The following is a 25,028-nucleotide window of genomic DNA, read 5'->3' as shown; positions in this document are numbered from 1 at the left end:
AAGTTTCTAATTATGTGCTAGGATCATGAAATAGGTGTTAGAACATTGAATCATCTACTAAAAATATGCTTATAAACTGTTGACTGAGCATAATATTGCTGTGGTTGTTATATATCAGGCTGCTTTTGGATCTTAATGTAGTCAGATTTTTTTAGTGTCCTTCAAATAAGTCACCAAAATATTTATTAACAAATTCAGCTTTGATCTTAAAATCTCATCTGCCACTTGAGATGGCCTTCTCTGGCTATGTCTGTATTTCTGAGATTGGAGGACTTCCATTGAGAAGATGCTGACAAGGAGACGTGGCAGGCCAGAGGTTTAGGATTACCAGCTATAGTTTCTTTAACTTGAGCTGTTCTCCGTTTGTGCTCCAAATATCCAGCAGATAAACCCTTAGTTGATAATACCTGGAAAAAATACATTGGCAATCAACTGAAAGATTGTAGAGAAGCACAGATTTCTGAGAACACAGGATTAACAAGGTGGTTGATTACAAGGTGGACTCAGCAGTCCCCAAGATGCCCTCCCTCCTGTTTGAGCAAGTTAACACAGGAAATACTGTGAGTCTTCTGTATGGAATTTCTAAGTCTCTCCTTCAGAGGGAGGGTAAGTAGAAGTGAGAGCAGAATTTGAGGAGGAGAATATCAGTACAAAAGTTAGTTGCTATTTTTATGAAACTTGCTGTACCAGACTGAAACTAAACATTTTTCAGTTTCCTGACAATTTTAATTTCCAAATACTTCAGAATTGTTTGCTCATCCACAAGGTACTGCAAAACCACACAGGTCAGTGATGAATGCTTTTCTAGGTGTTAGGCAGTGAAACATAAAGCTGATAGTTCATTAATTTGTGTGTGCTGTATATGAAAATTAATCTTCTAAAAACGCACCATTTCTTTGTGTGTTTCAGGACCGTCTTGACTCTTTAACTGAAGTTGATGATTCTGGACAGCTGACCATCAAATGTTCTCAAAATTATTTGTCACTGGATTGTGGTATTACTGCATTTGAACTATCTGACTACAGTCCTAGTGAGGATTTGCTTGGTGCTCTGGATGATATGACCTCCAGCCAAGGGAAAGCAAAATCATTTGAATCCTGGAACTACAGTGAGATGGATAAGGACTTTCCAGGACTTATCAGAAGTGTGGGTTTACTTGCAGTAGCAACTGATTCCATTGCTGCCCAATGCAATGAAGCATTAAATGAGAAAGAAACCCATGTACCTCTTTCAGCAGAAGATGAAGAAAATAAAGACAGGAAATCACCACATGAGCTTTCACTAGTATATTCTTCTGTGAACTCCTCTCTTTCTGAAGGACCTTGCTCTGAAGATGGTGGTTTACCTGCTGAAGGCAAATCAGTTTCCACTTTAAAGAAACCAGAATGTAATTTTCCACAGCACACCAATGAAAAAGTCAAACATTCTCACTGTGAAAACTCAACTCCTAAGAGGTCCATAAGAGACTGCTTTAATTATAATGAAGACTCCCCTACACAGCCTACATTGCCAAAAAGAGGTCTATTTCTGAAAGATGATGTGTTTAAAGATTATATGGAAGCCAATGATTTAAAAAGGCAAATCTCTCAGATAGTTAAAAATGAAATGAGTAGAAGTACACCCTCATTGTTAGATCCACCAGACAGGTCCAAGCTTTGCCTAGCTTTACAGTCACCCTACACTAACAGTCCATCTGCAGTTAGTCAGTCATATGACTGCTTAAATACAATAGGTGATAGAAACCTTGAGTACACAATAAATAATCACTTTAAGGACGGTCCCATAAGTCTAGGAAAGTCTGCTTTCTACAGCTGTAAAGAAAAATCAAAGCACAAGGACTCTCATGACGCTCCAGATAAAGTGAAAGCTGGCAGAGCACCTGGAGGTATGTGTAAAACTGCTCCATCAATCCAAGTCAAAAAAAGAGGACGTTCTTCTCTACAGAATGGAATTACTTCTCATAACTCGCAGTCTCTGGAGGTGACAGAAACAGATTCTTCTTCATCATCAGATTCTTGTAACCAGAGAGCCCCAAATGGACAATCACAAGGTAAAACTGAGCCTTTTAGTTCACCAACATGTAGCCAAAAGAGTTCTTCCTCAGCTGGTTCTGAGCTTGCCAATTCGTCACCTCTACTGAGAAAACAGAATAATAAAAGCTCCTCCCCAACACACATCTATACTCAAAAAAACAGTAAAGATGGTGAGGTCTGGTATGGATCTGATGAATATTTAGCGCTTCCTTCACATCTCAAACAGACTGAAATATTAGCTTTAAAATTAGAAAATCTGACAAAGTTGCTTCCCCAAAAGCCTAGAAGAGAAACCATTCAAAACATTGATGACTGGGAGCTGTCAGAAATGAATTCAGATTCAGAAATATATCCAACATACCAAACAAAAAAGCACAAAAAAGTGGGTAGAATTTCGCCAAGCTCATCAAGTGATATAGTATCCTCCTTAGGTGACAGCATTGAATCTGGGCCTCTCAGTGATATTCTCTCTGATGAAGATCTTTGTATGCCTGTATCTTGCATTAAAAAATACATTGAAGAAAAGTCCGAAAGAACTGCTGCCACTGAGCCCACTGAGAATGAGACTTCTGCCTCAAATAAATCAGCTTTAATTCATCAACTGATGCAAGATATACAACATCAAGAGAATTATGAAAGCATATGGGAAAAAATTGAGGTAAGCCAGTACTCCTGTGTTCTTCTGATGTGCTCTTGATAAGCCTATATATGGAAATGGAGCTGTGGGCAGCAGTGGAGCTGCTTTCTTGTTTTCTTTTAATGATGAAAAAAGCCTCATCTAGTGGGTGCTAGAAGTAGAGAACAGCAGTGGTCATTGCAATTATAACAGACTGAAGTTATCTTTAACTATACAGAATTTGCCTGTATTATTTTACTTACACCAATACCTTTAAACTTCACAAAACATTATTTTATCAGGGGAGCTTCTCTTTGCCAAGATCAGGTCCATGATAAGTTATTTTTTGGATGAAGTGAAAAAAATGGAAAAAAAAAAGAAAATTAGGGATCTCTGTTGTATGATTCTGGAACAAGAACTAGGTGCAACAGCTGGCTGCAGCTGTGAACACCAGCTTCCTCTCCATACCCATCCTCTTCTCATCTCTTCTGAAGAGTGTATTGAGCTTGTGACAGCAATTAAAGGTAGTTAGCTGATCTTTGGCCAGAGTAAACCCTTCTAGCTAGTGATCACAGCTGCTGCTCTTGGCCTGCAATTTCTCAGTGTTCCTCATTGTAAAGAATGTTTGGGAAACATTGATCATAGAGTTTGAAAATATTCTTATGAAGTATGTTGTGCAAGGGACTCAGAGTATACGATGAGCTTTAAACAGAAAGAAGACCAGATGCAAAGCACACTGCTAGGAAGAGAGATAGCTCAGTGATCCATGCCCTTAAAAGCAGCCCACAAGAAAGTTGCAGATTTATTTCATGCAAAAGATGTATGCTAGCTACGCTAAATGGCTTGAAAATGTGCTTCTTGAATGGTGAATAAAAATAATCACGAGAAAAATTTTGAAATGTTTTGCAAAACAGTCACAATATTTTAAGGAAATATAAGGTTTTCTCAAACTGCTTGTTTACCAGAGTTTTTCCATTGCCACTAGTAATTATATCTTCTGCTTGTAAGATTAGTAAAGAACCAATTTTTCAATGCAAGAGTTCTTAATGAGGTAAATCCTGCTTCAGTAACATTGTGGTGTCTTGCTGAGGTATTTTGTTTGGGCATATGTAATGGAAAAATGGAAAATTCCCCCTTATGTGGTGTTATGAATACTGTAAATGAAATCTAACTAAAAATGCCATCCCTGTGTCACAACTGAGTTCTTTCTTTTGCTAGATCTCCTGTTTCAAGCAGAGTATCAGAAATGTATCATTACTTCTTTAATTATTGCCACTTTGCATTTACATTAATTCTGTTTTTAATAAGAATTCTCCAACTCAAAGAGGGCTTTCCTAATTGCACTAATACATGTCTTAGCAATGATTCAATACTACTTTTGTTTAGTTGTAGCTTTGTTTTAAAGAAGTTAGTTTGAAACAAGAACTTAGTGAAGGACAGAAAAGGCATACTTACGCCTATTTGAAATCCTGCTGAAAATGTCTACCCTAACATATTTTATTTATTCAGATTGTAAAACAAACCTAAAACAGGTCAACCTTTTATTTTGGGATAACAGGAGCCTAGAAAAAGCTGATTTTGAGCAGCCTCAAAATCATGGTGAGGCATGTTTTAGCTAGGTAATAGGGATTCGGTATTTTGTTATGATAGGAATAATTTTGAATTAGTGTATATCTGATAATATATTGATAGTAAGAGATTTTTTTAAATATATGCTAAAGCATTTCTTGGAAGCTTTATTTCTCACTTATATAAAATGTACTTTTTCATACTTAAAAAGTACGTGGATGTCTTTGCATGGGTATTGTCATGTCTGTCTACATACAAACAATTCTGTTTGACTGGGCTGTTTGCTGTTGGATAGGATCACTTTTCTGCTTTGCAATAAATATTGCATATTCTTGCATATTTTGCCTTGCACTGCAGCTAATCCTTCTGCACATGCTGCTTCTGCCTTTGATACTGGGCACCTCCATTCCAGGGTGCATAACAATTTCTGTGGCAGTCCCTTGTATGTTTCAGAAGTTGCTTTTTGGAGTTAAATCTGAGAACAAGTGATACCAAAGTATGAATGTTCCACTTGCTCTTAAAGTATAGTTCAGCTTTTAGTAGCTACCCCAAATGAAGTTTTAGGAAGCAGATTAAACTCTGTAGCTTCTATTATACTGACTGAAGGGGGAAAAGATACAAAACAGTTCTCACTGGTAAAGTCAATAGAGTTCTCTGCTGTAAAATGGCCTATTGCCACTTCTTGTATGTAACACTAGGACTCCTTCAGTCTCAGAATGCTTTAAGGTTTACTTTCTGTAACAAAATTAAGTTTTCCTTAAACTCATAATGGATCTCTTCCCCCCACCTCGCCCATTTTTATGTGCAAAATGAGAAATTAGAATTAAAAACTGATCATAGGCTTATCTAATGAAAATGCATTTTCAATGATCTTAAGTGAATAAAATAATAAACCTTTATGCAGTTTTATCTCCTTCTCTAGAAAGCAATACTAGATTGACTATACTGGCCTCCTTGTGTTGTAATCTGTGGTTTATCTCCTTCTCTAGAAAGCAATACTAGATTGACTATACTGGCCTCCTTGTGTTGTAATCTGTGGTCACTGATAATCCTGTCTACTTGATTTTTGAGGGCACTATTACAAATGGTACGAAATGTGACCATATGCCAGACATGCTATTTAAATGAAGATGCGTTTGCTTGGCAGGCCTTAGTTGTATGGAGAAAATTGCTGTTTTGTTTTTTTTTTTTTTCCTGGTTATACAGACTTACAGCTTGTTTTACAGCATGCTTCATTTCTATAAGAGGCAGCTGAATTTGTTTTGCAAGAAATAATTTGGTATCTATCGATCCCATCTTTCTAGCTCCTCACATTTCATGAATTTGCTCTCAACTCCAATGGCTTTGTATTTTGTCTGAGGAGCTCAGTCAGCCTTGGAACTGGATAGCCACCTTCTTGACATGTTAAGGAAATAAAATAATGCTGCTCTGCATGTTTTTCTGCTGTGGGTCAGAGCATGCCCCAGGGATCCTACAGCAAAGAGATGGGTAAAATCTTTTGCTGCCGTCCAGGACCCAGTCAGGGACCCTCTCACACTTGTGCAACCGTTTATCCGCTCTGAACCCAAGATCCCTCAGTGGAGCAGAGATTAAAGACAGGTTTTCCAAATTATTGGGGTAACGGAAATAATTTTCCTGTTAAGAAGGAACTATAGATTGAAGCAGTCTACAAAGCAGAGTGAAGTATTAGAGCTAAACTTGTCAGTGTGATGAATAACTTGTGTGTTTGGGTGGTAAAGATTTGCATTTTTAGAGGGTATTCACTAAAGTTGACTAAAGGTGAGTAAGCAGTAGGTTTCTGCAGATGGTTGATGGACATGTTTGAGCAAGTTTATATTGGGGATGTCACTCGGAGTTCATTGGGCAGTGGAGAGCCAGCTGGTTAAAAAATGTATGCAGAACTGACACAAAGGGGAAAGAATTTGCGTTGTTTAGACTGAAAGGAGAAACTGTTGCTCCTAGGCAGAGAATGAACTGATAACACACCAGTGCAGTAAAGGCAGAAGCTGGATTGCCTTAGGGGAAGCAAAGTTTATTTTGTTTGGAGGTGATTTTCGTCACTGGGGGGAAAAGCATGCATAGAGGACAAATGAAGTTTGGGCTATGGGGCTAAGGTACTGAAAAATTAATATGAACTGATAATGCTGATGGGGCTTGCTAACAAATTAAAAACACAGAACTGAAATCAGTAATGATAGAAGAGGTTGACAAAGCAAAGATGATTGTCAGGGAACAGGACTAGTTTATTTTGGATTACCAGATAAAGGATTTTTAAAGTGGTGTAGTGCTCCCCTCAGCCCTTTTGTTTTCAGTAACTCAGTAACAGTGCTTGTAACTGACCCTTCTAAGATAAATGGATTGCGTATTTTTCCTGATAGAGTGCTTGCCAAAATTTCTTCATCTCTGAAGCTTACTTATATTGCTTCATACAATTTAGGTTGAAATACTGCTTTTGGTGGATGACCGGTTTATGAAAAAATAAGTGAAAGAGGTATCAGATCCAGAAATTCCTTGGCAACTACAGTTTTCTCAGCAGTCTTGCTGCATTGTAGAGCATAATTGAAATGCCACTTCACATTTTGTACTGAGAGTCAAGTTTGTGCTCTGTTGCTCTGAGGATACTCCCCTGCTTTGAAAAGCCACCCCTCAGTTTTCAAGTTGGTTAAACTTAATAGCAGTAATGTATACATACTAACTCTCGTTTTCACTAAGAAAAATGCTTCTTTACTAGAAGATGATATTGCAATACAGTGAACCCTCTATTCCTTCAAAACACTTAGTTCCTAACAGTTTGCTTGCATTTTAAACAGCTCCTACAAGTACAATCGCTTTTCTTTTGCATTTGCTTTACCACAAATTGTCTTAGCAAATTTGTCACCAGCAACCATTGCAAAACCAGCAACTTCTATGTAAGCTGTGCAAATTCTGAATTTGTAACTTTACATCTAAACCTCATTGCCTGAATTATGTTTCCTTAATGAAACACATCTATTCTGGAGCATATGCTTGTTCAGAATGGTTTGAATTTCCAATGTTAAAGACCTCAGAATGATTTGGCAGTGAGCAGTTTTAGATCAGGGAGTTTTTACATTCAGTATTTGGCAAGTCATTCCAAATAACTTTGGGGGGGAGAGGGGGGAGGAGAAGAGAGAGAAAGAAAAAATCTGTTCACAAACAATTTTAGTAGCATTGATTTGAGGGTATGTCTTTACTAGAATTTAGAACTGATTGCAAAGGATGTGTCTACATCCAATGTTTGGCTCACATCTGATGTGATACCTTTGGCTGCAAAAAGCCTCACAATTTGTTCTTGCATACATAGCTGGATGCCACACCTCACCTCAGGCATAGCTGCTAACAGCTTAGATGAACCAAGGAACAGCTGCTGTTGTATACGTGATTCTGTGAGCCCTCCTATTCTAATGCTGTCACTCAGATCAGCTTTAAGTGACCATTGGCTTTAGAACCTAGAGTCATGTCTTAATCATCAGTATCACAGTTTAGCCAAAAGCCTGCACCAGACCCATCCAGATTATTTATTTGTGAAGTGGAAACTTTCTAGAAAATGGTCAATGATTATTTCTTACATTCTGGGTCTCTGCTAATAGGCAAAAGAGTGCAACAGTGCTTAAGGTGGAGAAACAGTAAGGAAACAGTAAGACTGCAAAGAGGTGGACTTCTTGCTCCCACCGTAGCAAAGGACAGGCTCAAAGGTGAGCAGTGGGTGCCTGCTAACCTACCTGTAAAGCCAGTAGAAGCTCCAGATCTAAAAGGGACACAGTGATAACTTGGAGAACTAATCAGCATTGACTTTAAGATGATCTTAGGATTTACTCCTTTCTATCAATGCAGAGACATTCTTTATTGTCTGGGATAGTTCAGTGCTTCCAGTTCTCTCTGAGGCAGAGAAAGGCACTCAGAAACCATTGAAGTAGGTTTGGAAGCCTTCAGTGATGGCACTAGCTTTCAAAACACAGACAGAAAGAGTCAAACTGATATTGGGAATTTACTTCAGGGTGTGGTGGTTTAACAGGAATCTTCTTGGGTTGTTCAGGACTGAATTCGTTATAACTGCTGCCTTATGGGGGCAGGTACTGTGATGACGGTTGGTTGGTTGTGAAGAGTTTGAGGTAACTTCTGAGCTGCCCTGTTAACTAGTTACTGTACTGTACTGTACTGTCTCCTTGAAGTGCCACCATTATTAAAGAGAAAACTATTGAATTTAAAATTGTGGTTTCTAATATTCCTGTAAATAGGGAAGTGTGAGAGACAATGCTCATTGCCTTATACTTTCAGAAGTATATGCCTTTCCCAGTGTTTTAAGGTCTAGCTGTTCTGTTACACAATACACTTCAGCTCTTGGTTACTCATGTTTTATGTATCGTCTGTGAGGAAGTACAGGATATTCCAGAAAGGTACAGTATACAAAAATCACTATGTGCTATTCTAAATATTTAATTATTTAAATAATACATTGCTACGAATTTCCACCTAAATCAAATTCCAGTCTATCTACTGTCGTTAATGCATCATTGCCTTAAAATGTGTACATGCTGGAGATGAGTCAGAGCAAGAGAAATGTTCAAGGGTCTAGAGAGGATTAACCTGAAAAAAAAAGATCAAGTCCACTTATGTAAGATTATTGCATAACTTCTCAAAATGTGTTCATATCTTTTTCTTCTTGTGTATCTTTATATATTTTGACAGCAACTGGTTTTTGATCCTTCATCCTTTCCAGTATGTTATAATTGGGAATGAAACATTAAACTGTGCTGACTCTTAAATCAAAGTTGTCATCATTAGGCATCAGAATGAATACAATTTGTGGTAAACATGGACAAGAAATTATCTCTCACAGGCTTGTTTCAGGCTGTCTATATGCTTATGCAGGCATTTGAAAGTTATCTTGAAAGCAACTGGAAAGGCAAAAAATGGTTTTCTTGCTCTTGCTTTAGGTTTTGGAGCAGAAATTATAACCTGATCAAACAGCTGAGCTGTCCTTAGCAAATCAAACTGGAATCTTAGCTGAATATTCCTTTATTGTTAACAGGGACTTATTTTTGAATACTGATTCTCATGCAGCTCAAGTAAGGTTACCTGAAGGAGAGCTAGATTTTTCTCTGGTTTGCTTTGGACAGTGATTGGAATCTCTCCAGGATGGCAGAGGGAGAACCAGCAAGCAGATTTTAGGTAGCAGACAGTATAGATGTTCAAGTCACAGTAACTTAACATTACTAATTGATTTTTCCCTACTGATGCCAGCATCTGACTTAATTAATATTTCTTCATTGTGCTGTATAAGATTAAAGACACACAGGGTAATTCAAAATGTGAATACTTCTGCACTATTAGCCACTGAACATTAGCAGCTACAATAAAATTGGCTCAGGTAGACCCAAACTAGGGTCAACCTCATCTATATGCATTGCAGTCAAATCTTCTACAGCACAGTTGAGGTACAGAAAATCAGAAAAAATGTTAGAAATATGTTAGATACGTTAGAAATAGTGAAGCTTCAGGGGTTAAAAATAAAAAGACAAAAGAAAAAAAAAATCAACCCACAGATTGCTTTTGTTGTATTCTGGAGGCATATCTAAACTTTGGTGTGAAAAATTAAGTCAGAATTAGGGTCTAAAGAGGGTGTAAGGGAGTGTTCACTAGAGACCACTGAAAAAAGAAACTAAAAGGAAGGGAGATTAATTAGGAAGCAAATCAGTTAATGGAGGAAATAATAGTGACAAGGTTTCTTTGGAGACTGCAGGTGAACAAGAACAGAGTGCATAACAGGAGGTTAAATTAGGAAAGTAGAGGAATAATAATGGAGTAAAGAGGTGATGAATTTTAATCTCTCCTTGCTGCTGCCATATTTAGTGAATAGTGGCAATCACCATTTTCCCTGTTTTTAAACTCAGAAATCTTAGCTGCAAAACAAGTTCATAGGTCAAAGAATTATAATATCTCTTGTGAGGTGACAGGCTTAATTAACCTCTTCTAGCCAATTAGCCTTGAAAAATAGGAAATGCTGAACTGAACTTTATGATTTTGAGGGGGAATTGTGGTCATTATATCTTCAGTCATGTCAATGATATAGCAGAGGTCAGTATGTTTAGCAGTTACCCATAAGGAAGCATCTGTTCTGTTTTAGTAGAAAGTGGTTTTTCCCTTCCTTTTGGAAAACTTTTAGATATGGTGATGTATCGCCCTCTTGAGGCCATAACTTGTTACTGCACCTATTTTACAGAGATTTTCATTTCCGTCTCGAATGAATGATTTACCTAACTTTATAAATGTAATTGTTAGAAATTCAGAGATTAAATAAAACATAGCTATAATCTTTCCTCCCTATGAAGATATTTTTGCTTTAGTGCAGTCTCCACAACTTTTTGTGGCTACGTTTTTTATTCCAACAACTTTAATGTTGAAATATTGTTCTAAGCGTAAAAAGTAAAAGTATGTGTATACCAATTATTAAACTTTTTAAAAGTATAACCTGTCTCTGCACTTCTATAGTTCTGTGACATATTAAAAAAACCCAAAACCTATCCTCCACAAAAAAAAATCTAGTGGCTATCTCTCTGCAAATATAACTGTGATTTTTATTAATGTTTAGAGAAGTATAGTTGTGTTATTTAAATAAACAGTGTTTAATCCTGCTTTGTGTCCATCAGGCCAAGAGTATAGTGTCTTTCTTCCTTTATCTTAGCTTTACTGCCTAACTTACTGAATAGGTCATGTAAAGAATAATTAATTTAGTTTTTAATTGAAAGGCACTGAAATCCTGTGGAATGAACTTTATGCTATTGAGTAAAGTATACAATTCGGCTGTTTTCATTCTTTTAACAGAATTTTTTTCTCTGACTGGGAAAAAGTAAATTTTTTGGAAGTCCAAAAATTTCTGTTCAGTTGACGTCATGGCACAGGGCCACTCTTTTCAGGCTACAACCAAGGTGTATGTATATCATGTGCACCTTTTCAAGGATTTAAATGCTGGGGAAGGATCAATTATGAGATCAAAGAGTAACTAAATGTTGGGAACAGTTAGAGGAGGTGCCAGCATGGCTCCCATTGAGCCTCCTCCAGTACTGCCCAGCATGTGTGCAAGGTAGCAGCTGACCATCGTCTGGAAATAACAACTGCACAAGGGCATTCCGCCTCCTGTCTGCTGCCTGAAGCACAAATACTCAGGGTATGCAAACCAAGGAATGGTAGCCAGCCATAGCTGTCTTTTTTCAGAGCAGAATAAAGCTGCATACTAATATATTGCAGAGGCCATTATATGGAAAAAATGCAAATGAAGATTAGTTTATCTTTTTGTTGCCTTTCAGCTAATTATGAATACATATATTAGCTGTAAAACAATCTGAAAATAAGGTGTGTTGCCAACTCAACGTTTAAAATAATTACACGAAGAGGCAATGCAGTACTTCCAGTTACCCTTACATCACTGTAAGTTGCTTCAACATCAGTAGTTACATTGGCAGCATTTTTAGAAAAAGGGCATCAGAAAACCAGCATCATTGAAAATTAAGGCACTGATTACAGACTCACATTATCCACACAGTGCGGACCGTGGTTGATTCATAACAAACATTTTGTACTGAAAGAAAGGGGACAGCTCTGAACAGCTAATTTGATTTTAGGCTTATTTCTAGAATAAAAAATAAATTTGCACTTAAGAGCAACAGGTCCTGACCTAACGTCTACACTTTCTATTCTATCTTAGAGTTGTTCAGAGTGGACAAAAAGCCAGAAATTTGGGACTGTGAAACAGATGTGAATATACTGCAGCATCATGCCACAGGACATAGCAAATCATTTTGGTGTCTGGTATTTCTACCAAAAGACAGGCCTCTCCCCTGTGTTGTGCTCAGGGTCCCTCCAGAATCCAGACGCTCATTCCAGCTGCTGCTGCAGAGTTAACGTCCCCCTTTCTGGGAGTCACTGGCACCATTTTTCCTAGCTCAGGCAGATTTATTTGCTGTTCTTGTTTTTCCCGGCTACAAATTTCTGGAGACACTGTGTTCATAGCTCGGTCCCTGGTTTACCAGCTGAGTGAAGTGACTATGTGACCTAAAAACATTCACGTCTTTTAGCTGATCTTTAGATACGGCAAGTCTTTGGCTTCGCATCATATGAGGGCAAAACCTAAGAAGGCCTCAATTGAGGATATTTTATGCCGTGTTACATAAGAGAAATTTTAAACTTATCCTGATGTTTTGGGCACCTATATTTATTCTCCAGCTGCTGCTTAGGCCTCTTGGATTTTATGTAGAGAAGAAATTACTTGGAAAAAAAGTTATTTTAAGAATAGTGAGAGTTTCTGTGAGACATGACCAATAACAGGCATTGCTTTTTGAGCATAGATATATTTTCAGAAACAGCATGTTCAATGCTAGTAGTACAACGAACTTCAAAGACCAGACTCGGATGATCATTCAGAAGCTTGTCCATTGCACAGCTCACTCACAACATAACAGTTGCTGACTGTTCTGCTATGGACTCTAAGAACTTTTGCCTGCCTGTTTTATTCCCAATGACTCAAAGAACATAACTTTTTTTTTTTTTAATTAACAAAAAGAACTGTCTTGTCCTTTGCTTATATTTCCTCCTCCTCTATTTTCCTCCCTGTTTATGCCCTATTTACTTATTGTCTGTTCTTCCTTTCTGTGTCATTTTTGGAGCTATTGGTAACCTTTAACTCCTCTATTTTCCATTTCTGCTGCTTATGCTCTTCACTCCATAGATTCAATACTGTTTCCGCGGGAACTTTTTCCCAGTAACCTTAAAATTTTACACAGACTAGGGAGGAGTGCTAGAAACTTGTGAATGCAAATTTACACTGAAGAGGTTTTCTGGCAAAAGCCAGTAAGTAAACAGCTACTTCTAGCCATCACTTCTGATTAGAACACTGGAAAATACTTACTTCTTTAACCAATGTATCTCTGTCTGCATAACCCAGTGGCAACAGAACTTGTGTAGGAGTTTTTTGTCAATATTGCTTTCATTTGTTAGCGAGGATGCTTTAGCTGGCTTGCACAGTGGTGTTTTTCAGTCAGTATAAATTGCCTCCACAAGAGGGCTTGCGCAGGCTGTGCTCCAGCAAGCGTGCTCTCTCCAAGGCCAGGCTGCAGCTCTGTCTCTGCCACTGCTGACTGGCACTGTGGCCTGTCAAGGAAAGTAAACAGTTTGAAAAAGTGTCTCAACCCCCCTAATATTCAAATTAGTACACATGATAACTGGGGAGGAAGGTAAGCAAAATAGTTTTGTGATCTAAAACGTGAAGGCATATGTAACAGTTTTCCATACAAAGGAGATGCTGATTTTCTTTCTCGGTTCCCAGGAGTGCTTTGAATATCACACCACTTTTGAGATACAGCACTGGCCTCCCGTATTTTCTGAACCTGAACTCTGTTCTCACCTGAATGAATGCAGGAGGCCTAAAAATTTATCTGGCTTTGCTCGTTTCAGCATTACATCTCCACTAGGAAGCATGGCCTCCTAAGTATGAGAAGAGACCAGCAGCCATTTTGTATGCCTGGCCCTATTGTCATTAGGGCAGATGGCCTCTCTGGAGGTTTACAACCAATCCATATTGCTGTTAAGTTCATACCAGATGATTCTTTAAATGATGGATGAGTCAGCCTTTCCTTTCCCCTCTCTTTTCTCCACTAGTCCCCTCTACTCTTGAACCCATGCAAAGTCAGAGTGTCACTGGCCTTTCCTATGCTGCTATGTGACATTCATATGCTTAGCTGCCTTTGCCTCAGGGCTACATGGATCTTTTCTCCCCAGCAGCCCACAGATTTTGCTTCTGTGGTTCTAGGTGTTCAGTGATTCTTCAAAAGGCTGGGGAAAATGTTAGCTAGTGGTGTTGGAAGCTTGTCTGCTAAGAATATATGTCTCAGGAACATGGTTCGGAAGCATTTGGCATACTTTTCCTGTATCCATCTTTGCCCCACAATCTGCTGATATTAAGAATATCCTTTTTAGATCCTGTACATTTCAAATAGCAGTGGAGGCCTTGCTATAGTTGTTTTAAATAGAAAGTAGATCTTCACCTTGAGCACCAGGTGAGAAAAGGCATAGGGTAAAGAAAGAATTATGTTTGTGGCATCATGGAAAGGCTTAAGTCAACTACAGAGATACATTTAGGAATTATTTCTGAATATTCAGATGAGCGTAATCTGTTCTTTGTCTAGAAGCAGAAATAAAGTCAACAGTCACATGGAGGCAGTGAACTTTTTATTGCACAATCAGGTTTACTGTCTTTAAACATAGTTGTTTTCAATGGATTGAAAAGTAACACTTGCATGTTTCTCTGTATCATGCTATTTCAGCCTATCCTACCTCTAATGTTCTGGCTCTTTTATCTAGAAGGCTTTAGGAAGCTGAGAACTTCTTAAAAATCTTGTCTGCCAGTCCTACTCTACTCAGAACACAGTATGGAAAAGCACTTAGAAATGTTAGCAGATCTGTTCATTTAGTAGTGGACCAAAAGGTCCACAAAAATTAAGACTACCCTATCACCAGCTTTTAGGGATACAGCTAGAACTGAATTAATTTGTAGTGTTTTCCAAGGCTTCTAAGAACTGTGCTCTGCTGTTCTCACTTTTCAAGACTAGAAGTACTCTCAGCTCTCCAGTGAAATGTCCCTGAGAATTTGAGATATGTCTGACTGACTTTGCTTGAGATAACTTTATATTTCTATATATTAATCCTTCTTGTTTTCCAGCATCAGAATGCATCCTGGAGACTTCAAAAGCAGGAAAAGTCATGAGCCAGTGAACATCCTGTGCTACCACTTTCTATTCTGTAACCATATAAATCATGACCAATTATATAGATGTCCATTAGCGAAAATCTATTCAGGAGTCATTTCTAATTGTGTGTGTGGTAGGTAGTTGGGTACAATGCCTAGAGGGGCACTCATGAAGGATTTGTTTAATTTAGCAGTCTTAAAAATGCTTAAGTAAACATTATATAGCAGAAGATGAAGATGTGGCTTTATACGCATGTCCACTAAGAAAAGTGTTTAATTATCTTTTCCCTATTTGAAGGGAACATTGAAGTTGCCCATTTTCATAGGTTGGGGTTATTGAGTATATGTGGTACTTATTTAGCAGAAAGCTGCTAAGTTATATTTCTGAAGTGTTTTGTAAATGAATGTATCCTGAACTGCATGTTAAGTATTGCCATCCTACTGGTGTGTTTGGTCAGTTGCATGTTTCTGTGAGGTCACTGTCTGCCACAGAATCTTGGCAATATCACATAAAGAATATTTTTTATTGTGGCATCTTGGTTCCTTGGGGATCCCCAATATCTGTACTGCTAATGGTTTTATTGTTGCCTCTGGGTCTAACTCCAATTAAATTGACCATGGCAGTTTGTTGCAGCCTCATCCTCTTGAGTACCTGTATTCTTTGACTTACCTTTGCCTGTGAAGAAAGCACACTTTTATCCTTTTGAAAATAAAGTCCATGGGCAGGAATGTGTTCCTCCTGAGACTAATATGCAAGTCCTTTTGTGGTTAGACAAAGGGTTTTCTTAATGCATTCTGTGATAGAAGTGCCCTTAGAGCCAGCCCATCCTTGTACACGGACCCCTCTGTGAACTCAGTCTTTTTGTAAATTGGGAACAAACTTTACAACACTGTCTGCTTGCAACAAAATTGGACATTCATTTTTAAGCACACAGCCTCATAACCAATTCTTTTAAGAAGAGAACTCCCTTTGTGTAATAAAGGGAAGGTGGAGAGAAAAAAGGTCAGGGGTAGTGATTTAACAAGCACTGTTGTGTTGTGTTTCCACACCAAGGTTTGTGGAATACAGTAGACTTTCCACTGTTACTCTTAGCTACCATGGCAGATGATTTTTAATATATTTGAATGTAATAGTTTGGCATGTGTCTTTTATTCAAATTTTAATCTTAGTCCATGTCATCAGAAGGGCGTTATACTTTTACAAATGCAACAACCAGAAGTGCCTTTAAGTATAAGCCAGCATACATGTTAAATTGACATGTTAGACTAATAACTGAGTGGTGTTAACACTGCACAGTTTAAAATTACAAGCCAGAAAAGTATTAAAATAATTTTGCTACCTCTGTGATGTAGGCACAGTAAATCTGGGGTTTTTTTCAAAAAAAGTAAACCCAAAATTTGGTCTAGGCCGAGTGCCATAAAACTGTCCATAATGGTGTTAATTGGGTTCAGTAGCATCCTCTGTGTTTCATGGTATAATTTTGGCAATGTTAATGCAAGTTTCAGTGCAAATATCCAAATTCCCCATCTAAAGGAATTTCACACCAAAAATATACTAAGACAGTCTAAGATACTGCTTATTTTAGTGTACCAAAAGAAAAAAAGTTGTCTGTTAATATAGTAAAAATTCCATGGATTTTTTTTTTTTTGGGGGGGGGGGTTGTTTTGTTTTGTTTTAAATTTGATAACCACAAATGTGTTATCTCTTAGGCTAAAACTTAAGTTACAGAACTGGGTTTTAGTCTGTTACCATTCTAAATGTGGTCTAATAAAAGCTGGATTTGAAAAGTGATAGCTGCAGCTGTGATGGAAACGTCCTCCTTTCCTGTTCCATTCAATTAATGAAAGCTGAACTTCAAAGTTTAAATGAGATCATTTGAAGTGCTAAAATTATTGACCACCAGAACTGTTTACTTTCCTGTGTGACCAAAAAAAAAAAAATAAATAAAGAAGAGAGCTTGTAATGTAAAAGTAAAATTAAACTTAAACCACTGAAATGAAGTTAGGAAACTAAAAGTTCCAGCGCAAGAAGTGGTGTTAGCTTAGTTGAGAGTTATTTATGCATATTTTAAGTGACTCACTTGATAGTCAGGCATTTTTATCATGACTGTGACAGTAAAAGCTTTTCTGGGTGGTCCTAATCGTGTGCTGCTCAGAAAATTGCAATCCAATGAGAATATGTTTGAGCAACACCCCTGACAGTCAAAGAGAATAATGCACAGACATCATCAGGGGCTCGAGCCTTCCTACAGTATCACAAGCACTTACGTTGTTTTCATGAGTTTTGTAGCTATTATCAGAAGTTTTTAAGTTGGTCACTTGCTTGTTATTTTGCTGACAGCCCATGTGTCTCCTGGGGTCTACCTTGTCCTTTATTGACCATGAGCATTGGCTGTGCCACCAACACTAGGGGACCATGTAGCTAGGGTCAGGGGATACTAAAATTTCTTTGATTGACCCATTTGGTGTCAGTAAGCATCAGCCTCCGGTCTGCTGCTCCAAACTAGGAAGTGAGAAGTTAATTGATGTCTATTTCTAAAGGAGGTTGGCCTTTGGCCAGAGATGGGGTGAGCCTCCAAAGTTCAAAGGGAAAGCGCAGGAGGAGACTGTGGAAGCTGCAGACACACAGGGAGTGATGGGTGACACAGGCTCGTCTCGGGCTGTGCCAAAGAGCAGTGGTGAGGTGCAGGTAGCGAGCAGTGAGGTGTGCTGAATAGGCGTCATTACTAGGGAGGAATATACAAATAGAATCCAGCAAAACAGGAAAAGGAATGGACTCAGGCACAAAATGCTTGGGATGCCAAAGACTGCTTATTTCTGTGTTCATTTTAAGTATTTAATTTTTCTGACACACACTTGGGACAGGCAGAATACACACAGTCCTGTTAAATGTAATGAATTGCATTTGAGACTTGTTCATCTGAGCACCTCTGCAGGCCTTGCCGCCATGCTCCAGGGTTTCTTGTACTGGCAGCATACCACCACAGCTGTTCTCCTGCTCTGTTATCCCACATGCAAAAAAACAACCAGGCTGCCTAACCCAAGAGGCTTTCATCAGATATACTGGGTGTAGGGAGCCCTGCAGCCCTGTGCAGCAGCTGGGGATCTGTATCTTTTGTATGCCCTTATATTTAACAGCATAAAGGTGGGAGGCAAACTTCCAGTTACATCCTTCCACAGCCTGATACCTATGCATGCCTTTGGCCTCTGAGCTGATTCATCCCTGCCCTTTCTAGATGACTCATGAAAGAATTCTCATGTTTTATGATTCAAAAAATTTTAGTGTTCTGGTCATTAATGAAGAAGTCTCAGGTTATTTAGTTAAATACCATCAAATTTACTTTAAATTCTTCAGTTCATTCATTCGTTAGTTCTCTAGAACAATTGAATGAAGTATATTTTCATTCTAGAAGACACCAAAGGAGACACATTGAGTTACAACTTTCCCCCCTCCCCATCACTTGTCTTTTTCATTCTTATCCATTCAGAGCAAATAGAATTAGGCTGCAAAAAATAACTTTGTACATGCCAAATTTCAAATGAAGCCATTTTTGCTCTAGCTTTGTTCAGGCATATGTGATTAGAACTTCCTTCTTCCTCCAAGGAAAATCTGTAGAGTTGCCATGAAACAAAATGGAAAGCTGAAATTTTTAAAAGGGAATCTTTAAAAATGTTCTGTGTGGGGTATGGGAACAGCTTTATCATTATTTGCAAACTTTACCACGGAAGTTGCTACAAATCATCCAACAAAAATCCAGAAACATTTGTTTCTGTACTAAGCAGCATAGAATAAGAGTAGCTTTATGCTGTGTCATTTAGGGGTTGAGTTTCTTAGTTACAGCTAGCTTGCTAGCACAATACAAAGCTATTGCATCTGTAAAACTGAACCCAGCTGGTCAAAAAACTGGATTGTACTGGTGCTCCTTTTTTTTTTTTTGTTCTGTTCCTTTCTTTTGTCTCTGAGGAATTCTTGTACAGTAACTTTCAGCTTCAATGTGGCTGACTATGGGTTTTCAACTTCCAAGAAGTTTTGATAAAAAATACAATAGTTTAATTACCCATTACCAAAGCATGAGTTGGGTAGATTTTACCGTATTTTCATTATAAGTGCAGTACAGTCCAGAACAGACCCTTGCCTAGTGTAAACCAGCATACTTCCACCGAAGGTTATACATGTTGAAACTTTCCCACTTTAAGAATGATAAAGAAAAATAATTATCTAGAGAATGAAAAAATATAAGTTCAAACTAAAAAAGCAGAAAGGCAAGAAGTGTTTAGGAAGTGATGTAAAGTGGTTACATGGGGATTTTATAAAATTAAGAAAAAACCTGGAAAATATCCTTTATTGCTTAAAATTTGTCATCCTGTGAATTTATTTCTTTCACTAAGTTCTGGATTTGGATTTAGGATTGCATATTAAGTCTATTCCTTGATATTGATATAATTTACATTGTAATCTGGTTTTGCAAAGGACAGTTTAATGCCCTGTCAGAGTCTCACAATAGATTTCTGTGAGATTTTTTCCTTATTTTTTTAGAACTTATTTTGTCTAAAGCTTTTATTTGGAGTGTGTATTCTTGGAAATATGCTAGATGGGGAGAAAAGCAACTGTTGTAATGCTGTTTGTGTCCCTGAGTACATGAACATCATTAATTGCATTCTGTTCCTAACTCTGCCATCTTGAATACACAGAAATGGCTCAGTGTTGGTCAATCTGGAGAAGGGCAGCAGCCCCACTGTCAGAGATGGGTTATGTTTTGGACTTGCCCTTTGTTACGAGACTTGAGGAGATTAAGGACCTGGATTTATATTTGTGACAGGGCCGCATGGACCACGGATACTGCAGATGCTCCTTCTCTAAGCACAACAGAACAGGCAGTCAGGTCAGCAGAGCAGAACCGTTTGTACCAGGTCTTGGTTACAGCTGGTGGCGAGAGCTGGCCAGGATCTAAAAGCCTGTAGATAAAAAGTCAAAGGCAAGTAAGGAGAGTTCAGCATCAAGAGCAAAAACTATTGCTTGTTTGTAATTCCCGAGCCGCTATGGGAGGTTATGTTTGCATAGGTTTCAATTCCCAACCTGGAGCTGCCTCCAGGGCAGGGATGAGTCACGAAGGTCGTGGCTGGGCTATAAAGGTGGCTCCTGGCGTCAGGCCTGTAAGTCTGTCCTAAAATAAACAGGATGGGCTCATAGGCACTGTTGAGACAGAACCGCACCAAGTACGGGGCGTCGTTCCGATCACTGGGTGGTAAACAATGAAGCAGGAACCTTACTGCTGTAACGGAATCTTACGCAGAACTGGAGGTAACCGCGGGTTCCCGTTGCGCGCGGCTCCCGGCGCTGCGGGGCGCCGGGCTCCGCTGCCCTTGTTCTCTCCCCGACAGCCGCCTGACCCGCCGGCGCGCTGCCGGCAGGTGGCGCTGTGGGCCCAGGCACGGCGCGCGGGCGGGCGGGCGGCGCTCCCTCCGCCGGCGGCCCTATGCTGCCCCGTCTTGCCGTCGCATCCCTTCCCTTCCTTTGCCCTCTGCTGTTTTCGGTTTCTACAGATTTGCGCTTTTGAATGGTTTCAATAAAATTTCATTGCCGTCGTTTGAAAAATACGAGGGTTATTGAGATTTGTGCTGCCTGGCTGGAGGATACCCACCGGGGCTGGCTGCGACCAGTGCTCTCCTCCGCCATAGGACTCCCCTTGGCCACTGTGTCCCCAGCCCCAGTCCTAAGGTGTTGAGGCACTAGTGCTGTAAGCATTACCTCTTTTATCTCAGATAACTTGTTTCATCACCGTTCTGTAGGATGCTGTATCTGTTTATCTTTTCCCCAGGTACCCTAACTAGCCCCCGGGTGTTGCCTGTGCACCGCTGGGGCCTGCTATGCCCACAGCCCACCTCATCAGTGAGGCTAGGTGTGAGTGCCAGGCTGCTGCAGCCTGCTGAGTTTCTAAGCACCAGTGTGAAGTAAGACTTTAAAACACAGGCACGTTATGTGAGAGGTCAGAGTAACTCACTTGCTAGTAGTTGCTTTTTATACTGGTGCAAGCCTTTTGAAGGCATACAGACAGCAAGTACTGCAGGCAGATGTTATACGTGTCTGTCTCCGTAAAATACATGACGCATATACAAGAGAGAGCCTTTCTTCATTTTTTTTGTGCTTACCATATCACCTTGTCTCTCAAGGACAGCACATTGCTAAAATGCAGGCAGAGATTTATTGGAGGGGCTAGAAGGACTTTACTCCTTCTGCTCCTCTCCCCCTCAGCTCATGTCTACCACTCTTCTGCCAGTCTGGCATCTTTTATGCTCCAGTGCGAGCTTGAAGAAAGTAAGCAACTGAGCCAGGGGAACATCCTGCCCCTGCTCTGTTCCACGGCTTGATGTGGGAAACATAGCCCAGGATGGAGGCATGTCATCTCAGTTACCATATCCCCTGGGTTGTTTTTCCTATCTTTCTTCCCTCTTTCTGGAATGTTCTGATAAACAGTCTACAACAAAACATGCAAATTAGAGTTTGCTTCCTTGTAATGCTTTGAGATATAGTGAATTCCATGAACAGAGATGGAAAATAACTTCCTCATCCTGAGGACTCATGGGGACTGATGTAAAAAATAGTAAGAATAATTAAAACAAGTCTTCAGAGGGCCTCAGTGAGGGCTGTCACGCCTGCAGTATGCGCTGGAGTATCCTGCCAGAGGCTAGCTTTGGTTCAAAGGCACCGCCACTTCATCTGGAAGCCAAGAGCTGATTATTCGACCCTGCTTCATGGCACAGTGTTGGGCCATAATGATGACTCTGCTACCATGAATTTTGAAGGAGAGGTGGCTGTGCTTGGTCTGGATTATCACCATTACACTTTGCACAACACAGCTGTACGCTAACTGCTCAAAATCCTGTTTCTGTCTTGTCTAGAATTTCAGTTTCATGTGCCACTTTGGAGAAGGAGATTTGGGCTCCCAAGTCACTTAGTAATCTTAAGAGTTTTATGCTTAGCTTGCTTTTAGCTATCTGAATGGATTAATAATTAGCAGAAATCATTCCATAAATGCAGCAGTGAGAGTAAGATACTGAGTGGGTATACCAAATTGTTGTCCAACTGGAAATTAAAATTCTTGCCATGCTGTGAAATTCATAGTTAATAAGTAGTAATATAACATGTATTAGACCTAACTTAATCTAGTCTTGTGATACGTGTAATAGATGGACATTCCTCTTCAGAGATAATTTTCAGGGTGCTTATAAATATCACGGTCAGTTTATTCCATTTACTGTTTTGCTTTGCAGTGGATAAGACCTTGGTAAAATTATCTGTACTCAGTATGTATCTATAGTATCATTCAATCATGTAAATTCAGGGGCACTATTTTTAATCAGACAATATAATTGGTACTAATCTTGAAATAAATGGTGCTCCTGAGAAGCAGAAGCTCCTGTCTTCTCAGGAGCATCATCTGTGTGGCTCATATGCAATCAGCAATATTTATATTAAATGCTATATATTCTGCCTCACGCACTGTTTGATTTCTTCTCTCTGAGTCTCATCCTATGAACCAAAACAGGATTCAGAAGACCCAAATTCTAGCAAGTAGTTTCTTCCCTCAGTTTACCAACGTATGCCTTGTTCATGCAGCATTATTCAGCACTTCTTCAACCAATGGTGCTTGTGCTATACCCAGTCTTCCCAGTGCAAGGTCTTCAGCTCAATTTTTATTGTAATCTATACAGAGCCTTTTACATATCTTCCTCGTATTTTCTAAAACTTTATAGTTTTCTACATTTCATCACAGTCAAATGGATGTCTCATTGTCCTGTCCCAAAATACCACCTTAAATTATCCTCAGAAATACCATGCTGCCTAGAAAGCCACTTGCTCTTTGTGTTTTTGATTTGCATGCTTGTAAAAGGCAAAATTTTACCGTACAGTACTCTCCTGGCTTAAAAAAAAAAAAAAAAAAAAAAAAAAAAAAAAGGAGCATACATTTTTCAGATTTCCATTTTACTAACAAATATGCTTTTCTTGTTCTTTCTTTTTTCTTATCTGGTAAGGAGTTTGTAAGCAAGCTGGATGAATTCATTCACTGGTTAAATGAAGCCATGGAAACAACAGAGAATTGGACTCCTCCTAAAGCAGAGACAGACAGCCTTAAACTGTACCTGGAGACACACTTGGTAGGACGAGATTATTTGATGATTACTATAAGTAATTGAAGTGTTCTGGTGTGCTTTTTATTTGGTTATTATTTTTTAATTACTAATGTGCATCTCTATTTTAATGTAAGTTCTGCAGCATTACAGTTTATTTTAATGAAAATACCAACAAAATATTTTCTGTATTTGAAATATATAACGGTAGCTTTATCAAAACAATATTAAAAGCCAGAATTACATTGCAACTCAGAAGTCATCTCCAAAACGGCAAGAAAATGACAACAGCAAAAAGACTTTTAATGCTGATCATCCTGGGATTTTTACTACATTGTAACATTAACAAAACTCTTACTGGAAAGAAATCATAATCTGTCTCCCACAGCTTTAGCATAGTACAGAGTCATCTAAAATATTTCAAATAAATATTTCAATCATTTTACTTGATGTGCATTTCTGTTGTATAATTAATATAACTGTTACTAACCTTGTCTTTGTGCAAAAAGTGAAAACATTGGGTGGAAGTAGAAAACTCCTGAATATTTTACAGGTTATTAAGATTGAGAAATGTTTGATAAACCTTATAAGACTTTCACTGAGTTCTTAAGAGAGCTGTTTCTGGTTATGAGGAAGTGAAACAAAGACCTGAATTAAACCAGGCGTTAGCTTCTCAAAAGCAAAATTTTATGCTGTAGGTAGAAAATAGAGATCAGTGTAAACAGTTTGATGGGTGGGTATCTTCATAGGTAAACTGTCTGGTAAAAAGGAAAAACAAGAATGGAAAATTGAGCTAGGAAATTCCCTCTCTCTGCCAAAATCTTAGTTCTTGACAGTATCAATTAGAAGGAAACCCAGTGATAACACTATTCTGAACTAATGACCTGGACACTCCAGCTAGATAAGATGATGCATTAGCTGAACCTACATAGAGCATCAACCCTCAAAGCCCAGTCTCATTTCCAAGTCTCTGATAATCTGATGGTGGGAAATTATTCAACCATCCCAGGAAGTCACATGATGCATTATAGGAAATAATGGCATCCCAATCCCTACTGTAATACTGGAATGACTGTTATTAAATGAATTAAGTATACATTAACAATGTATACAATTAGAGGCAAACTGAAAACTGTCTTCAGAATTTCAGCTATACAGAAAACTCTTCCATGTCTTTTGTTAAATATTTCTGTTGTGGTAGTGCCTGTGGACAGCCACTAGATTAAGAGCCCATTGGGATAGTCTATCAAAGATGAAGACCCTGCATTTTCATTTTCTTTTGCAGATTTTGGATGTTGTGACAGAGTTTGGACTTTTGCATTGTACTGCACACATTTGGTCCCGTGAATCCCATTATGTTTGCAGGTGCTCTGAAGACACAGAGCACATTGTAAGATCAGACTTCAGAAAAGGCACTGGTCATTTCAATTTGTTTTCCTCTTACTCTGCAACATGAAACTTTTGGAGAGATGAGTTTTTATTAGTAGGATTGCATTTTTCACTCTTGACTGGATGAAAAGAAATGTATTGCAGGAACAGGGCAATCACGAGGCTGAGTCTTTGTCACAGTCAGTTTCTTTTTTCCCTTCCTCTCTGGGAAGGAGCAGAATAGCTGCTTTGCAGGCAAATGACTTCCAACTTTGACTTGTGGTTCTGTGGGAGGTGAGGCCAAAAGAGTCTGTCAGGCTGGAATGTGGGGTAGTAGCCCAGAGGCAACTGCTTCATTGCTAGGGGTAGTCAGAATAAATGAGTATGTAGGCACTTGTACAACTTCACTTTCTCTTGTAAGTACTTCGGCTCCCAGGTGTACTCTGTATGTGTGATATCTTTGGGGCAGGAAAATCTTTGTGTGTTTCAGGATGTCTATGTTATGAAACAAGGTGGGTTTTTTTTTCCCTTTACTTTTGTAAAGGCGTGAAAT

General features: G+C 38.8%; 1 protein-coding gene across 15 annotated transcripts in view; it reads left to right on the top strand.

Annotated features, from left to right (window-relative positions):
* The window catches only part of AKAP6 (A-kinase anchoring protein 6), a 285,186-nt gene that overhangs the window by 96,904 nt on the left and 163,254 nt on the right, over positions 1-25,028 (top strand). For all 15 annotated transcript variants that reach the window (XM_065686397.1, XM_065686389.1, XM_065686390.1 and 12 more), the window contains 2 exons: positions 910-2,691; positions 23,012-23,134. In XM_065686397.1, the coding sequence (XP_065542469.1) occupies positions 910-2,691; positions 23,012-23,134 (1,905 nt within the window). The remainder of the gene's footprint in view (positions 1-909; positions 2,692-23,011; positions 23,135-25,028) is intronic.

Source organism: Lathamus discolor, chromosome 6 (assembly GCF_037157495.1).
Source record: "Lathamus discolor isolate bLatDis1 chromosome 6, bLatDis1.hap1, whole genome shotgun sequence".
Classification (NCBI taxonomy): Eukaryota; Metazoa; Chordata; class Aves; order Psittaciformes; family Psittacidae; genus Lathamus; species Lathamus discolor.
Note: the sequence above shows the minus strand (reverse complement) of the source record. Positions and strands in the feature narration are given on the sequence as shown.